We start from the raw sequence: 15,695 nt of genomic DNA, 5'->3' as shown, positions 1-15,695 counted from the left end.
CCAGAACCGAGGTATTTTCCTAATTAAGCCAAGAATATGCACCTCGACCCCTCTGACGATATCTCGCATACGGAAATCCTACCGATTCGAGATATCAACCATTTAACCGATCGCGTATGGGTTGCAGTGCAGGTTCTGTTTTAAGGAGATAGCCCGGCAGAAGCAATTCACGTGGCAACCATGACGAGAAACAAGTGCATCCCCGCATCTTGAAGTACCGAATTTCTTTCAGATTGTGGTCGAGATAGGAAGTTGGATCTTTTGTTGGGATGGTGGGTGAGTGCTACGATAGGTCACGCGAAGTTTCTTATCGGGGTATAGGCTGATAACAGCGCATATCAGTGTGTATACTAACTTATTCGGATAGCGTTTATTGATAGACTGGCTATGCGTTCTCGCCTTCTGCTATCTTAGCCAGTTCTGCTCGTCCAATTGTTCCGTATCGCTGTGAATCAAACATCCATCGAATAATTGTCTCTGTAGCCTGAAACATCTCCCGCTGGCTCTCCTCAACTTCTGGCGCCTGCACCGCGCTCATATTTGATAGATCAACTGGCCCTTGCTCAAGGTTCATACTAGCCATCTGCGATTGCATAGCCAATCCGTCATCTCGCAGCCGTAATATATCCTCATGCCGCTTCCTGAGTGTCTCTCCTCGGGTAAGCGCTTCCTCCGGATAGTCCGGGATAGACTCCAATTCATTAATGACACTTCGCATGTCCTCCAGCATAGTATCCGGCACAGTCTCACTCCAGCCTTCAATAGCAACTTCATAGCAACCCAGCGCGAGATTAATCGGTGATCCGTCGCCAAAGTATCTCTGCGCTGGTCCAAAGTTTTGACGGAATCTGATATTGGGATCAGCACCGCTAAGAAGAAGCTTTCCGACTAAGAAATGATTTTGGAACAAAGCGGCTCGGCACAAGGCGGTACCAAGTTTTGGATGATCAAAGTTTATGCACTCTTTGGTCGCGAAAGGCGAATTCTCTGAGAGCATGCATTGGACTTGCGCCATGTAGATTTCTGCTTCGACTACGTTCTTGCGTGCTGGTGGCGAGGTAGCAAGGACAATCCATGCGCTTTTTTGTTCTTCGGCGTCACCAATATGATCCACGATAAAGTCAAACTGCTCATCGTGATGGAGCATAGACTCGTGATCAGCTGTTGTGTCGTTTGGTTTCAACAGGGATTGAAGGATTGACAGCGACGTCTCCGTTCTTTGCTCAAGTAGCTCCTTGAGAATGGAAATTCGCGGGAGTTCGGTCCCCAGCTGATATGGGCTGCCAATTTGCGCTCCATGCTGTATGAGTAGATTCGCTAGGTCAAAGTATCCATGTAAGATAGCTTCAACAACAGGCGGTCTAGTCCCTGCTGGATGATCCATAACAGAAACTCCGGACGATATGAGCTCTTCCGCTATGACAGTCCCAGGGGGCGATGAAGCCGGTCTCGTTGCCGAGTCGTGAAGTAACGTACCCGGCAACTCAGGGTAACTTTCGATACCGCAGCCATAGTCCCTCAACAGTCGAAACACTCTCTCATCATTGAGCAGGATCGCTTCGCGCATGGGTCGATTATCAGGCGAGCCGGAGGGATTATGACCCATTTTTAGTAACGCCTCAACGATATCAGGGTTCCCAAGCCGAATTTGCATGCACAGGGCTTCTCCAGATGATCCGGTACTTGAGTCGGCGTTACCGAGTAGTTCTCTCTGCCCCTTGAAAATGGCAAGTGTTTCCTCGACATCTGAACGATATCTCGGGCCGTTTCTAATCAGTCGGCTGAGCAAGGAAAACGTGTCTCGGTTGCCAGCCCTTTGCCCCTGAGTCATCTTTAAAAGAGCCAGATCGTCAAAACCATCGAACAAGCCTGAGATCCTCGATTCGGCATAGCCCTGTCTCAAGAATAGTCGAAGGAATTTCGGGAATGCTAGCAGAGCGGCAAGCTGAAAGGGTGACTTCCCTTCAACTTCAATAAAGGGATCAGCACCAAGTTCGATGAGGACTTCTGCAGCATGGATGTTCTGGAATAGAACACATCTGCCAAGAGGTGTTGTGGAGATAGACATAGTTCCCTCCCAGTCGGCGTACGCCTTGAGGACTTCAGCTCTCATGCCACCTGATGCGGCATCTATTAGAGCCCCGGCGTCTAGTAAGCCCTTTGCCATTGACATCATATCCTCTTTTTCGAACCTCCACAGCCAATGTAGTGGGGTGTCTTGACCCAAGGGATGTCCTTTTGGATCAGCACCGTGTCTAAGTAGTGCTAGTGAAGCCTCTAAATGGGCATTCCGACAAGAACAGACCAATGGCGTTTCTTCGCAGTCTTGGTTCGGAAGGTCGATAGTCAACTTGAAGGTCTTGATGAGATGGTCAATTGTCTTGGCTTGTCCACGGGCTGCTGCCATGTGCAGAACTCCATGTCCACGACTGTTGACAAAGATTCTGTCGAAATGAGTCACCTGCTGAGTATTTTCATTTCCTGCGAGGGAGCTCTTCAGTGACTGGTCGTAGGCCTCTCCAAGCTCCTCCTTGAGTTCCTGTTGCAGCTGCTCCAAGTCATCGATCTGAAAGTCCTTTTTCAAATGCCGTGGTAGGAACGCAAGAGACCCAGGAACGCCGCTGTAGTGATTAGCAAGCTTCCGTGCTGTCGAGCATGCTTGGGTGGCGTTGTCTCTCAGTTCGTCACTCAGTAACGGCAGAGCGTCCTCGAGATCTTGGCCGGCTTGCCACCCTCCACGAAGAGTAGCCCATGTGAGACTCGACGGAAAGACGGCTAGCAGCTCGGGCGGTGTTTGTCCTAGAGCTTGGCTCACACGCCATACACATGATGCGGCGAGATATTCGAACCCGCTTGAATCATCAGATCCGGTTACTGCGTCACTTGCTGCTCGTCTAAGTGCAGCGCAGGCTCTTCCGGGGTCGAGGGACGTGCCAAATTCGGCGATGTGGCATCTGAAGAGAAACCAAGCTGCGAAGAGCCTATGTAGTTCGACATCGCGGCTTTGATCCCCAGAGTCTGAGATAGCATGAAGGGCTTGGAGGATATGTTCTTGCTGCTGCCATGACAAGACCTTCTTGAGTTTCTCGGGCTCAAAGACGAAACCTGGGTTTACTGGGGCCTTGACTATTGGCCTGAAGCCGGGGCTGTAACAGGTGTTAGCATGAAAAACGTACGTTTTAGCATATCTTACGTGTTGTTCTGAGGATCATAAGTAGCTCCAACAGTGCCTAAAAATAGTCCAGCACCGTCTGCACTAATGCCATGCTTTCCCTGACAAGATGTTAGTTCGGCCTGTGGAACATCCGCTGCCTCATGTTGCAGGCTGGGAAGAGGAACTGTCCGAGTGGAGAAGGTCACTCACTGGAGGTTCGTTGTCTTCAACTTCCTTCCACTTGCGATTCATTTGGTCGACGTTACTTAAGTACTCATCAATTTCTGAAAGACTAGGGTAGCAAGAGATCAGTTGGGTTGCACTTTGGTCGATTTGGTGGAGTTTTGACATACGGGATGCCTCTCAGAGCAACCTGTGCCTTGGCCAAAGACCTATCTGCTAGGTTCTTTTGTATGGTCTGTTCAAGAACATATAGAACCATTTCCGTACAATCCTGATTGATCTCACGCATATCAAAGTAATCTTGGATCATACATGTCGCTCTGTGTAGAAGTCGTCCCGACTGCTTCAATTGAGCCAGCGTCACCGATGAACCCGAAGCCTCTCGCCGAGGACTAAACTCATAATGGAGATTGGCCAAATCCCCATCTGCAAATGTTTCACAGGCAAGTAAACCAAAAGAGTAGACGTCGCATAGCTTTGCGGCCTCCGCCGTGACTATGCCGTCGGTTTCCGGTGCCGCGTATCTCGGTGTCTTGCAGATGAAGCGATAAGAGTCATACTTCTCAGAACCGTAGACAGCGCCTCCAAAGTCAGCCAGTTTAGCTATATAAGGGCCATGACTGGATTTATCTGCGAATATCAGTACATTCTGACGTTTGATGTCGCCGTGAATAATGCTGCAAGCGTGAATGATAGATAAGCCTTTCCCCGCATCATACAGCAGTTTTTGCTTGACAGCGAAAGAAAGTGGTGATTTCGAGTTACTTTGCAGATCCTCTAACGTTCCGTGTTCTGCATGCTCGATGACAAGTTGAGGATAAACGCTTCCGGATGCTCCGTTGGGTCCCCAGCACAAGCCGACGAGGCGCACGATGTTAGGATGGTAGCGAAGGGTCTCGTGAAGAAGAGCGCGAATTTCGAGCAATACGTGATCCCAGCCTGCCTTGGGTAGTTCATCAGATTGAGACTGAATCCGAACTGTTTTTAAAGCCACTACACGGTTTTGGCGGATGACTGCAGGCGCAGAGCTGGTTGTTTGAGGGTTTGGGATTGCGATGGCTCGTTCTACCGAGAAGGTTGCGCCGCGATCGATGAACGATCGCTCGGTGAAGCCTTGGATATACTCATCTATAAAAACAGTTTCTGTGTTACGTCCCTTCTTTTCCAAGGATGAGACATGGGCCAGGAAAGTTGGAAATCTGTTTTCATTCCGATTAAGTTGCTCTTTGACTTGTTCCTCGACAGGCTGGAGCTGTACACTGTCTGCCGGTAGTATTGAAGGGTCCTGCCATAAGATCTGGCTGAAAGGGTCTATAATCGTCTCCATGTTGTGCGTTTGAGATGATGAAGCGTCCAACAACCGCAAGACTCCAAGTGGGAGATGGATTCTGCCTCGGCTCCGTTATGTCTCGGACGCTGCGCCTGCATAATATGATAACGCTGATGGTTCGATTGTGATTGGTTACCCTAAGCCACCCAAGTTCAGCTCAGCCCAGCCCATTCAGTTCTAGGCCTTGATACTGCATTTGCCACGTAAGAGCTTGAAATCAGGCTGCACTGATTATGCCTTGAATAAAAATTGCCTCATATGACTTGACATCAATTGAGCAAACAGCAAACACACCGGATTGAGCGGCAAACGACACGAGAAGCCGTTCTTATTCAAGTTAGTTTACACCATTAGTCCAGTCACAAAACCAAACGGCAGCCAACTACAATGCTTGATCCAGGCTCAATCATTGCCCTCACGCAAATCACATACGAAGGTGCTAAACGAGCTGTGGACCTGGTCCTCACAGCGATACACTTTCCGAAAGAGTGTGAGGAGTTGTTTGTGCAGCTGAAGCTTGAGCAGTTCCGCCTACAGTGCTGGGGTCGAAGTGCGGGGTTGGAGCAAGGCAGACTTCTCGAGGCTCTACACCCAATCTTTCCAGAGATACGAAACGCGCTTGACTGCATAAGTGCACTCTTTCAGGACTTGAATAAATTACAGGCTAAGTTTGGAATCGTATCTACGACTGTGGAGGATGTAGGTCAGAGGCAAAAGGAATTGGCGTACAAGTGGAACGAAGAACTTCATAAACAAGGCCTGACATTGTCTGGTAAACAAAGCGACGATGGAGCGCCGTCCCTGATCTCGAAAGAACAGAAGGCTTTCTTCCCGGTCGGTACCTTCAAGGTCAACCTACCAGCTCGTCTCCGATGGGCATTAGGAAACAAGTCCAAGTTCCGCGACTGCGTGGCCGAGCTGGAAAGGTACACCAACAAACTGAACCAACTCTTACCAGAGCGCCAGAATCTTCAGTACAGACAAGACTGGACAAGAATCAACATCATAATCGTCGGAAAGGCAGATGATGAGAACACAGTCTCTTTGCTCCGAAATGCCCTTGAGGGAAGTCCAACGATGGAATCATCACTCCGTGGCCTGGTGGATAGAAAGTCAGTTGCTGCTGCTCCTACCTCCACGAACTTCCTACGAGGCAACCCTCAGCTAGACAAGAGTGCTTTCGCTATGCCTATAGGAGCTAAAGACAAGGAACGATTTATCACGACGAGAAAAGCGACTGGCGAACAAGTTCTGTTTGAGAAGAAGTCATGGGATGATGAACGCTCCATGGCTAATCGCTCGAAGTTACAAATGCGCCTCAGCCGACTTGTCGCAATGCTACGCCCCGGGAGAAGTAACTACCTTCTAAAGGCAGTCGGCTTCGCAGAAGATGAAGTTGCTAAATGCTGGTGGATCGTATATGAGATGCCCCCATCCATAAAATCTGGCCCTAATTGTCGTGTTATGACGCTTCAAGAGCGGTTGGGACGTCAATCTCTCCACATGGCACCTCTTGAGGTCCGAGCGAAACTGGCCTTGGCCTTGGCCACAGCTTACTCAGAACTGTTTAGTAGTGGCTGGGTTCACAAGGCTATTAGCAGTCATAGCATCGTGTACTTTGGTCCTTATACTGATCTGATAAGTCCTTCTGTCGTCGGTTTTGAGTTTTCTCGTCAGGATACTGAAGAGTCCAACGTCGATGCCGCCAAGACGCCAGCACAAGTCGAACGAAGCATTTATCGGCATCCTGATTACATCGGTAGTGAGGCAAAGAGATACATGACACAGTATGATATCTACTCCTTTGGACTTGTCTTGATAGAAATTGCGTTCTGGCAGCCGTTGAAAGATGTTTGTCCATATGCCAAAGGCGACACATTTGGCAAAGAGGAAGCGAAATCTGTGCAGAAGTGGGCGACTCAAGTTGCAGAGACACAATTTGCTTTTAGAGTTGGGACGGCGTATGCGAATGTTGTGAGCTGGTGTTTGAAGAACGGTGCTAGAGTTAGCAAGGACCAGGAGGACTGGCATCCAGCGTTGGCGTTTAACGATCATGTTGTTGTCCCCCTTTCCGGAACATAGCTTGTTCCAAAGTCCATTTTTACTTGGTAACTAGATATAATTCACTGTAGCTTCTAACATAAATCAGGGGGTATATTGAGTAGCTTGAAGTGATTTATTCCTTCATCAGCTACGAACAAGATACTCATTTTGGACATACTAGCCTTAGAGCTACAGCTCTGACCACATGGTAGCTTGCTTTAAATAATGCAAATCGCGCTAGCATTATAAGCACGATCAGGATGACCGGGACCATAATCCCTTGGCACCATGACACTGGGCAATTCGATCAGGTCTATCTGAAAGCCAACGTAATACCGAATCTCGTCTGTATCCCAGGGTATAGGGATAATACTGAGGTAGTTTAAGAATGGCTCGCCTCCTTTGCAGAAGTTGATCATGTTTATCTGGGTTTTTCGTCTCTCCTGTACACTTTTCTTGAGGGTGTATACAGTACCATTACTCCCAAATAGCCTAGGCGAACCTCTTTCAACTTTGCCGTCTGGCGCTTGTAAGAACCGACAGTTTCTACCAAGACCTGCGTGTCGACTATATACCGTGACAGTCTGGAAGCTGTCAGAGATATAGACTATTGGGCAGTCTTCAAGCGTAATGTCACAGGCGACAAAGGAACATGATATGTCGATGGCGCCGATATTGAACTGGGGATTCCTCCGAATCGCAATCAGCCAAAGCACTTTGACAGCATCAAACCCACTTTTGCTATAGATGTCTTTCAATCCGGGTGTTATCGGATCAGCAGAGGCTCTAGGTGTTTGGGGCTTGGCCTTGACATATATGAATTCAGGAGAACTTTTGGGTGAAAGAGCATCGTCCATAGACGGTTGATCTACCTCGGTATCTTGATTCATGGCCGGATCTAGCGTCTTCGTACCAGGTCGTTCGTTCTCAAGATTTCCTGGCTCTGGAAAAAAAGCTGGAACTATTGGTACCTACAAGTAATCTTCCATACACATGAACATCGCTGCGGCACCATGGAATTTAGGGAGTTGCTTCCCAGTCAACAACATTGTGCTGTTAGTGTCACTGAGTTGACATGGTGACGCTGTATCCGGTATCCCTTGTTGTGTATTAACTCCATTGCAGTCTTCAGGCGGAGGTTGAATCGGTGATCCAGGAAACGATGCTGGAGGTGAGTCACGAAGTAACTCGGTATACTCGAGAAAACGTTTCATTGCAAAATCGGCCTCTGTTCCATACCATTCGGAGCCATTACACCCTGCCACACTAGCCAATTCGAAGCGATCGTTATCCAAGGCTTGCAACCTTGATTTGATGTCCCTGAACTCCTCTTTGAAGTCTGATTCGAATCTTTTGGTACGTTAATTCAACGATGCAATGATAGAACTAAGGGCATGGAAGTTAGAAAAAAGAATAACCGCTCATGTACGCTCACTGTCACGGCGCACTTACAATGTCATCGCGCTCAACGCCATATCCAATGAAACTTTATATGTAGTAATAGTATCCCGGAACAGTTGGATCTCCTTGTCTTTAAACGCCCACGCCATCTGCTTCCAGACTCGAACTTGAATGGTCCCCTTGAGGTCTGAGTGAAACCCTGTAACAAGGTAGTAAATTCATCGAATATGATCAAGTAATTCTTCAAGGGCGCTTTTAAGCTGACGCAGAGGTCGAGGTGACTGGGCAACCTATCCTGGATATTTGTGATATGGGCAAGGATCTCATACAAGGCTCTCAAATCGGTCGATAGTGCGACGATGTCCTTCGGGGCATGTTAAAAGGAGTCAATAAATTCGTACAGTCGCTTAGAGCCATGTAGCAGTGCGCCTACAATGCCAACAACACTGTCTAGCACAGAAAGCGGATCAGACATTGCAAAAATGCTTGCTTGGTACAGATTGAAGAAAAATGCTAATTGTTGGCGGGGAAGATTTACTTACCGTTTGTTATCTCTTTTTCAGCCTCAGATATGGATTAGTAGGTATTTACCTTACTAGAATAATATGAAAAATAACGTGTAGTTGTTCTGCTTCTAATTGGCTGTTGGTCATGAACGTCTTGCAGTCTGCCTGGGAGCCTCGCTGAGAGTCTTGTTAGGTCTTTATGCATAAACGACTGATTACAGGAATATCATAATCTTACGCATAACCCCGGTCATTTTTCTTCTTTCTAACCTCGCACAACATCAACAAAATGGAAGTGACTGGTCTTGCCGTTGGAGTTGTCGGACTCGCTGGTCTTTTTAGCGTTTGTCTAGACTCACTTTCCAGGTTTCAGTCTTACCGCGAGTCGAATTCCGAAACCCATGTTCTGTATACCCGTTTCCGAGCGGCTAGAGCCCGGTTTGAACAATGGGGAGTCAGCGTTGGCATCTCCAATGGGCGGCTACAGCCAAATCACCATGATAGACTCGATAACAAAAAGACGGCGGATTTGATTGAGGATATCCTTCAAATTATAGCAAAGACAATCTGCAAGGAGTCAATTCTTCGAGGAACTCGCACCGGATCCCGATTACAGAGTGGGCAACTCGGAGGCCAGTCGCAGTCTAGGGGCAAGCGCATAAAATGGGCGTTTGGCGGTAAAGAGAGTCGCAACGAGCAGGTCGATGACTTCGAGAAACTAGTGCAGCAGCTTTATAATCTGATTCCACCAGAGGACAAAAGTCAAAGTTATGAAGGGTTAGAGAGCGAAGCATGGGTAGAGGATATTCGCCAAATGCTGGCCAAGATCGAGGAAGGAATTAAGTGTAAGTCTTGTGACCTCACACTATCTAGCACAGTTCAGCTCACAGACGTAAGTTGAAATCCAGCGCGATGTACTCGCATGGCTGGGAAGATCACCACCAAGCGAAAAATACGAAGATTCACTACGTAAACGAGTCGGCACAACATGCAAATGGATATTTGAAAGACCTACGTTCAAGTCGTGGCTCTCACCAGTGGATTCAACGAAGCCAAGGGTGCTGTGGATAAACGGGCCTGCAGGATTCGGAAAGACCGTTTTGAGTGCTCATATCGTTCACCATTTATCTGATGCTCTAGATACGCCAGTGGCCCATTTCTTTTTCACATCTGATAATGAAAGCCGAGAAGATCCATTCTCTGCTCTCAGATCATGGCTGTATCAGATCGCAGCGAAGAACGATGATGCTTTTCAATGTGTTCATCGGACTTGGGAAAATGACCCTTCTGAGAAGGCTTCTCGAAGAACTCTTGTTGACTTGTTCAAGCAAGTGGTGAAAGCAGTACCGGGTTGCCTATTCATCGCAGACGGATTGGACGAATGCTCTCAGTTGAGTAACGGAGATGCATCAGTTGCCAGGTTCTTACGAGACATCACGAATACCATAGCTGGCTTCGACATCAGATTTCTGCTCGTTAGTCGAGACGAGCCAGAAATCAGAGAAGCCCTCGAAGAGAATGAAGAAATCTTGTCAGAATACAGGATCGGTACCGATGATGTTGAGGCCGATACAGCAGCCTTTTCCCAGTCTGTCGTTGATAAAAAGCTCTCTAACAAGAGTAAGGGTCTCCGGTCAGCTATCTCAGAGGCCATGACAGTTCGATGTCAAGGCCAGTTTCTGTGGATTAAGATGCAAGAGGAGTCTTTGCGGAATGGAATGAGCAAGAAACGACTACATGAAGTGGTGGAGAATATGCCTTCCGGTCTTCATCACCTCTACGATCGCAACTGGAATAGAATCATGAATATGTCTGATTGGGACCGAGATCGAACCTTTGCCCTTCTACGTTTGACTGCATTCACATTCCGGCCTCTTACTGTCTACACGGTGACCGAAGCTGTGTTAATCACTCAATTTCAAGAACTTGACCCTGACGAGTACCCCGAGAGTGTCAACAACGAGTATATCAGAACCGAGATAATAGGACTCTGTGGTCCCCTCCTGGAAGTCCATGATCACCCACAGCATTCATCACCCGGGAATCGGACACTTCATATACCGCATTTCTCCGTGCGCCAATATCTTGTTGAAAATCTGCCACCGCCCGCATGGATGCAGGCAAACGACGTACTGAACAAGAAATACGAAAGTCTACACCACACAGCTATAGCACGAGCCTGTGTTCAGTATTTGAGTTTGCCGCAAATTTGGGAAAGGGATGGTCAACCATGTCTGTGTGTTGGAGCATTCCTTGTCTATGCCGCTCACAATTGGATGCACCATGCCAGGCTGGGCTTGATGGATCCGTCACTTCTTGAACTTTCGAAAGGGTTTCTGCTACAAGATAAGGCTCAATTCAAGTCCTTAATTAACTACCTTGCGGACCCCGAGGATATAAGCTTGGCTAAGAAATCAGTCTTTCAGCCGCAACTTCGCCCTTTTGAATATGTGCTTTACGGAGGATGGATAAACATGGTAGATCATCTTATTGACGATGCTGATGTCAATGAGATTGGTGCTCTCGGGCGATCACCTATCTTTTCAGCCTGCCATTCTGGCTCCGCAGAAACAGTCAATTTGCTTATTCGACGCGGCGCTGACTTGAGCATTTCTGATTCCCTAGGATTGACATGCCTTCATTTAGCAACCGCCTATGGTTTTGAAAATATTGTTAGGATCTTGGTGGAGTCAAAAGTTGAGTTGTCACCACAGGATCATACAGGCCGTACACCATTACATCTTGCTTCAACAAGAGGCCACATCAAGTGTTACCAATATTTACTCCAGCGAGGAGCCGATGTCAATATTAGAGATAAATGGGGTGGTAATGTTGTACACTACGCATGTATTCACGGCCAGGCTGAGCTACTAAGGTTCATCCTTCGGAATGCGCCCGACAATTTTGCAACCGATTATTATTACAGATTAGGCTCGCCACTCATTGTTGCAAGTCATTATGGCGATGTCGATATGGCAAAGCTTCTTTTTGAGCATGGGGCAGTGTCGTCCTTGTTTATTACCGACACCCTTGGTAACCTACCACTTCATTATGCAGCATCTTATGGCCATGCTGAACTTTTAGAACTATTCCTAGAGCATGGTGGGGAAAGGACACTGTCTGTTTCGAATGCGGCTGGCATCACGGCACTTCATCTTGCCTGTGGTGCGAGAGAGCGCGATAGAATTATCAGTCTTCTTCTTCGCCCAGGAGTTGAACAGTCGCTACTGACGGGAGACGAGGAGGGGGACACACCACTATATGTGGCGTCTGCAGCAGGATACGCCAGTTATGTCAAGTTAATACTTCAGTACTCAGAGCCAGAGCACCAACGTCTCCTAGAAATGAGGAACAGGAACCTCGAGACGCCATTGTTTGTTGCGTCATACAACGGGCATACCGAGGTAGTGAAGACACTACTAGAGCATGGAGCAGAAACTACTCTTCATGTCCTCAACTCTCACAACATTAGTCCTTTATGGGCAGCATCATTCAATGGCTCTAGCGAAATTGTCAAAGAACTACTCTACCACGGGGCAGGAAAGACCATTACAACTGCTGGTTTAGGAGGTGAAACGCCGTTACATGCCGCCACGACCGAGAACCATGCCGAAGTATTAAAGCTTCTTCTGGAGGTCCCTGCTGCCCCCGTTAATCAAAAGACTACTTACGGCTTCACGGCTCTATTCATCGCCTCAAGAAATGGATATCACGACATGGTAGAGTTACTGCTCTCTGCGGATTCGATTGATATAGACAGCGAAAGCTGGCTGGGCTTGAGTCCCTTATTTACGGCTGTGGCTAATGGACATCTCGAAGTTGCAAAACTGCTCCTCTCCAAAGGAGCCCATCTACAACCCTGGGTCAGTATTGGCGGGGACTTGCTCTGGTGGGCTCGACGTTCAAACAAACCGGACTTAATACAACTACTGAAAATACAGGAAGCCCTCATCAGTACCGCCAGTGGCTCGTGCAGTCCTCTACTTGGTCCATTCACCAATTTGGAGCCTCTATCTCGCGACGCGGAAGCTTTAGACTTCACACCCGGTGCTTTCTGGTGTTATGTTTGTACCTTGGGCGTACGGGATGACCAAGAGTTCCATTGCGTCGAGTGCAGCGATTCTTACATGTTTCTCTGCCCAGAATGCTTTAGTCGAGGATTCCAGCTGTGTCCGAGATTGCATGTTCTGGTTCCATTTCAGTCTGATGAATCGGACAGTCAAAGCAATGAAGACGGTTCCATAGATTCGAAAGATTCATAGGTTACTGGGGAGTTAAGACCTCCGCTAGTCACTGAGCCAACATAAGACCCCGAGGGGAAGCCAACACCCGATTATCACAAACAAAGACCCGAGCTACAAAGGGCCCAAGCTTGAAGAAAAGCCTGAAGACCATATGGTCGAGTGGCCGGAGGCGTCTGGGTGTGTGATGATGTAGGTTAATGCAGATGCATGAATTAATAATTTTGATACCTCCTTACAATACGCTCGTTCTGACCCCCGTGAAGGAAAGCGGACGAGCCTTGAAATAATTATCCAATCCATCGTAAACGGGTTCTGTGTGTGCGATAAGCTCAGTACAGGTAGTACGGGTTAACGTGCCACAGAACGGAGGCAGTCTCATAGTTTTATAAACGCGACTCGAATAGGAACGGTGGATCATATAACTGGACTGTTTTGCCAGATAATATAATCTGTCCTCTGCCATAGCCCTTCTCGTCTGCATCTATTTTTGGATTGTGAACTTGCTTCGCTTCCGCAATTGATCTCCGTAGCGGAAGAGATACCAGAACCCAACAATACCAAGTATGCTCAAACCCCCCAAAAGACTACAACCTTTTCCAATTCCTAGATTCAGGTAGAGAGGCCTACCAAATAGAATGGCAGCTGCGGCAAACGAACTCCTCAATGCATCATTGGCGGCAAAAAGACTAGCCGCGTAATGAGGATATCCCAGTGGAAGATAGATGAAGATCCCAGAGCCCACAACAAATGAGAAGCCGCAGTAAATGACAATACCAAGCGTTGGCACCTCCCAGGGAATTGATTCTCTCGCGCCCCAGCCAAATAAGAACATGCCAATTGGCGCACCAAAGACACCAAGTAGTCCAGGGCGTAAGAAGGTCTCGGGGACATCATAGGACCCTAGTGCTTTGAATCGCTTTTCGATGCATATACGATACCAAGATAGGTACCACATGATGCCAATGATACACGCGATTAGAACGCATACAAAGACGGCGCTCGTTTCTCCAAGATTCATTCCATAGATCTTGGGATAGACAAGTGGGAAAACCTCGAAGAAGGAATAATATATTCCATAAGTAAAGGATGTCTACACAGAGGAATTAGTTATGGAGATCTCTGGAAGGGAAGACACGAAAGACGATCAAGGCAGCCTACGTAAATGTTCACAAACGCGATTGAAGGATCCTTGAGAGAGATCTCGAATGGCTTAATCAGCGCCGCTTTTATGGTATCTCCGGGGGTCACTGCCATCAACGCAATGGACGTTGCGTCAATGTATTTGTCCGACCCAGTTTCTTCTCGCAGCAGTTTGGACCTGTGGTACAGCAACGTCGGTGTAGATGTCTCGGGTAAGAAGATGACGAGGAGGACGAAGACAAAGCATGAGAGCCATAGCAGTTCCCACATTGACCACCGCCATCTATTGCTGGTTAGAACGGGTCCAATTAGTACAGAGTCAGGAGGAGCTCACCCCTTGACAACAACTGAGAAGCCTGAAAGCAATGGGCCAAGTGCCGGGCCACAGTACATAGCGCCTGACCATGCCGCTAGACTGTATGGTATGTAGATGACGGAGAACTGTTGGTCAGGCAGTTAGTGACTAGACAATATGGTGAAACTAGAGAAAATCTGGTGTTACCATGTCGGTAAGGCTCGCAGCGCCAGTGGCGAGGCATGGGCTTCCGAAGAATCCTTGCAGGAAACGAATGATGAGGAATCCAGCAAAGCTCTCTGTCAATGCCGCTCCGATGCAGAGGAGATTGAAGACGGCGAAAGTAATAATGTAGATGGGGTTACGTCCGATGTAGGGGACTTCGCTGAGTGGAGAGAAAAGTAGCGGCCCAAATCCATCTGTAGATTCTCATCAGCCTGTATCAAAAGTCGTGACCGTAATTGAGAAGGACCTACATCCGAGCACGTAAAGGGCGAGACCTAGCGACGCCGCTGTTTCTGTGACGTTGAACTCTTGCATGACCTGTCTATATGCTGATTTAGTGCGCATCTTCCTCATGTCTAAGAAAGGTTTGACGTACCCGACGCTTGGAACGTAAATCGACGATCCGCAATAGATGGTAAAAGTGTACAAGCTGTTTAAAAAGAGGTTTGGTTTCAGCAAAGTTCAGGTGGTGATTGGGATTCATTAAATGAGATGCAACTTACCAGATTAGGACGGCCACCGCAGTCTTCCTCATCGTAGACCAATTGTGAGGATTCTCAGGATCATCATCTGATTTCCTGCGTTTGTCGTGAGAAACAAAACAAAGATTAATAGCATAACACCTGTCACTCACCATCCAACAAGTATGCAATCATCCCCTAGCTGGAGATTAGAGAGTGAGGACCCGCTGCTTGCCTCCTTGGGATACTCATCTTTGTAGCTTTTCAATGCCAGGAATCGATTGTTTGTTGCTAGCCTGACAATCGTACCCAGGGCCGTGGTCCGGAAATAATGGGCTGTCATGTTGACAAGGTTGTGATGATGGGTCTGAAGTGTGTGGACTTGTGGAGTTGCATCCTCAGAAGCCCGACTGAGATATGAGGCAGTCTTATGTGTTTTTCTTGATACTGCAAGCCTTGTCCGAACATTCAGCTACTTCCTTCAATACAGGCCGATGGGTATGGGTATTCGGGACGGCCAAGGAGTCTTCGCCCCGCCCTTAGGCAATTCGGGATTTGGGTGGGGCCCCCGTATCCCGGAGCATTTTACGCCGACCGGTTCGGGGAAAAGAGCGAACTGATGTCCAAGTAATTGGTCTATTATCATTATTGAATTTAGCTGAGACATCAGAAAACACACATCACTGAGAAGGCCCTGGCACCGATTTCGCTCA

General features: G+C 47.9%; 5 protein-coding genes across 5 annotated transcripts; 2 read left to right on the top strand and 3 right to left on the bottom strand.

Annotated features, from left to right (window-relative positions):
• Nucleotides 1-344: 344 nt before the first annotated feature.
• FOBCDRAFT_317618 (uncharacterized protein) lies at nucleotides 345-4,664 on the bottom strand (the record flags this gene model as incomplete). The annotated part of the gene is made up of 4 exons (XM_031177737.3): nucleotides 345-3,146; nucleotides 3,194-3,273; nucleotides 3,365-3,446; nucleotides 3,508-4,664. The coding sequence occupies 4 exons, from the start codon at nucleotides 4,662-4,664 to the stop codon at nucleotides 386-388; spliced, it is 4,080 nt and encodes a 1,359-aa protein (XP_031048870.2). The 3' UTR covers nucleotides 345-385.
• Nucleotides 4,665-5,054: 390 nt separating this feature from the next.
• Nucleotides 5,055-6,749, top strand: FOBCDRAFT_249177 (prion-inhibition and propagation-domain-containing protein; the record flags this gene model as incomplete). The annotated part of the gene is made up of 1 exon (XM_031177736.2): nucleotides 5,055-6,749. The coding sequence occupies one exon, from the start codon at nucleotides 5,055-5,057 to the stop codon at nucleotides 6,747-6,749; it is 1,695 nt and encodes a 564-aa protein (XP_031048869.2).
• Nucleotides 6,750-6,928: 179 nt separating this feature from the next.
• FOBCDRAFT_199340 (uncharacterized protein) lies at nucleotides 6,929-8,185 on the bottom strand (the record flags this gene model as incomplete). Its single annotated transcript, XM_054703995.2, has 3 exons — nucleotides 6,929-7,671; nucleotides 7,702-8,060; nucleotides 8,163-8,185. The coding sequence occupies 3 exons, from the start codon at nucleotides 8,183-8,185 to the stop codon at nucleotides 6,929-6,931; spliced, it is 1,125 nt and encodes a 374-aa protein (XP_054559970.2).
• Nucleotides 8,186-8,906: 721 nt separating this feature from the next.
• FOBCDRAFT_238351 (ankyrin repeat-containing domain protein) lies at nucleotides 8,907-12,879 on the top strand (the record flags this gene model as incomplete). The annotated part of the gene is made up of 5 exons (XM_059610195.1): nucleotides 8,907-9,509; nucleotides 9,640-12,129; nucleotides 12,163-12,341; nucleotides 12,378-12,480; nucleotides 12,559-12,879. The coding sequence occupies 5 exons, from the start codon at nucleotides 8,907-8,909 to the stop codon at nucleotides 12,877-12,879; spliced, it is 3,696 nt and encodes a 1,231-aa protein (XP_059464554.1).
• A 463-nt stretch (nucleotides 12,880-13,342) lies between these two features.
• On the bottom strand, nucleotides 13,343-15,325 carry FOBCDRAFT_271750 (major facilitator superfamily domain-containing protein; the record flags this gene model as incomplete). The annotated part of the gene is made up of 8 exons (XM_031177732.2): nucleotides 13,343-13,951; nucleotides 14,020-14,284; nucleotides 14,336-14,442; nucleotides 14,504-14,715; nucleotides 14,773-14,843; nucleotides 14,898-14,951; nucleotides 15,025-15,099; nucleotides 15,156-15,325. The coding sequence occupies 8 exons, from the start codon at nucleotides 15,323-15,325 to the stop codon at nucleotides 13,343-13,345; spliced, it is 1,563 nt and encodes a 520-aa protein (XP_031048865.2).
• Between the last annotated feature and the right edge of the window lie 370 nt (nucleotides 15,326-15,695).

The sequence above is a fragment of the Fusarium oxysporum genome, chromosome III (assembly GCF_013085055.1).
Source record: "Fusarium oxysporum Fo47 chromosome III, complete sequence".
In the NCBI taxonomy this organism is placed as follows: Eukaryota; Fungi; Ascomycota; class Sordariomycetes; order Hypocreales; family Nectriaceae; genus Fusarium; species Fusarium oxysporum.
This window is presented reverse-complemented; position numbering and strand designations above follow the sequence as displayed.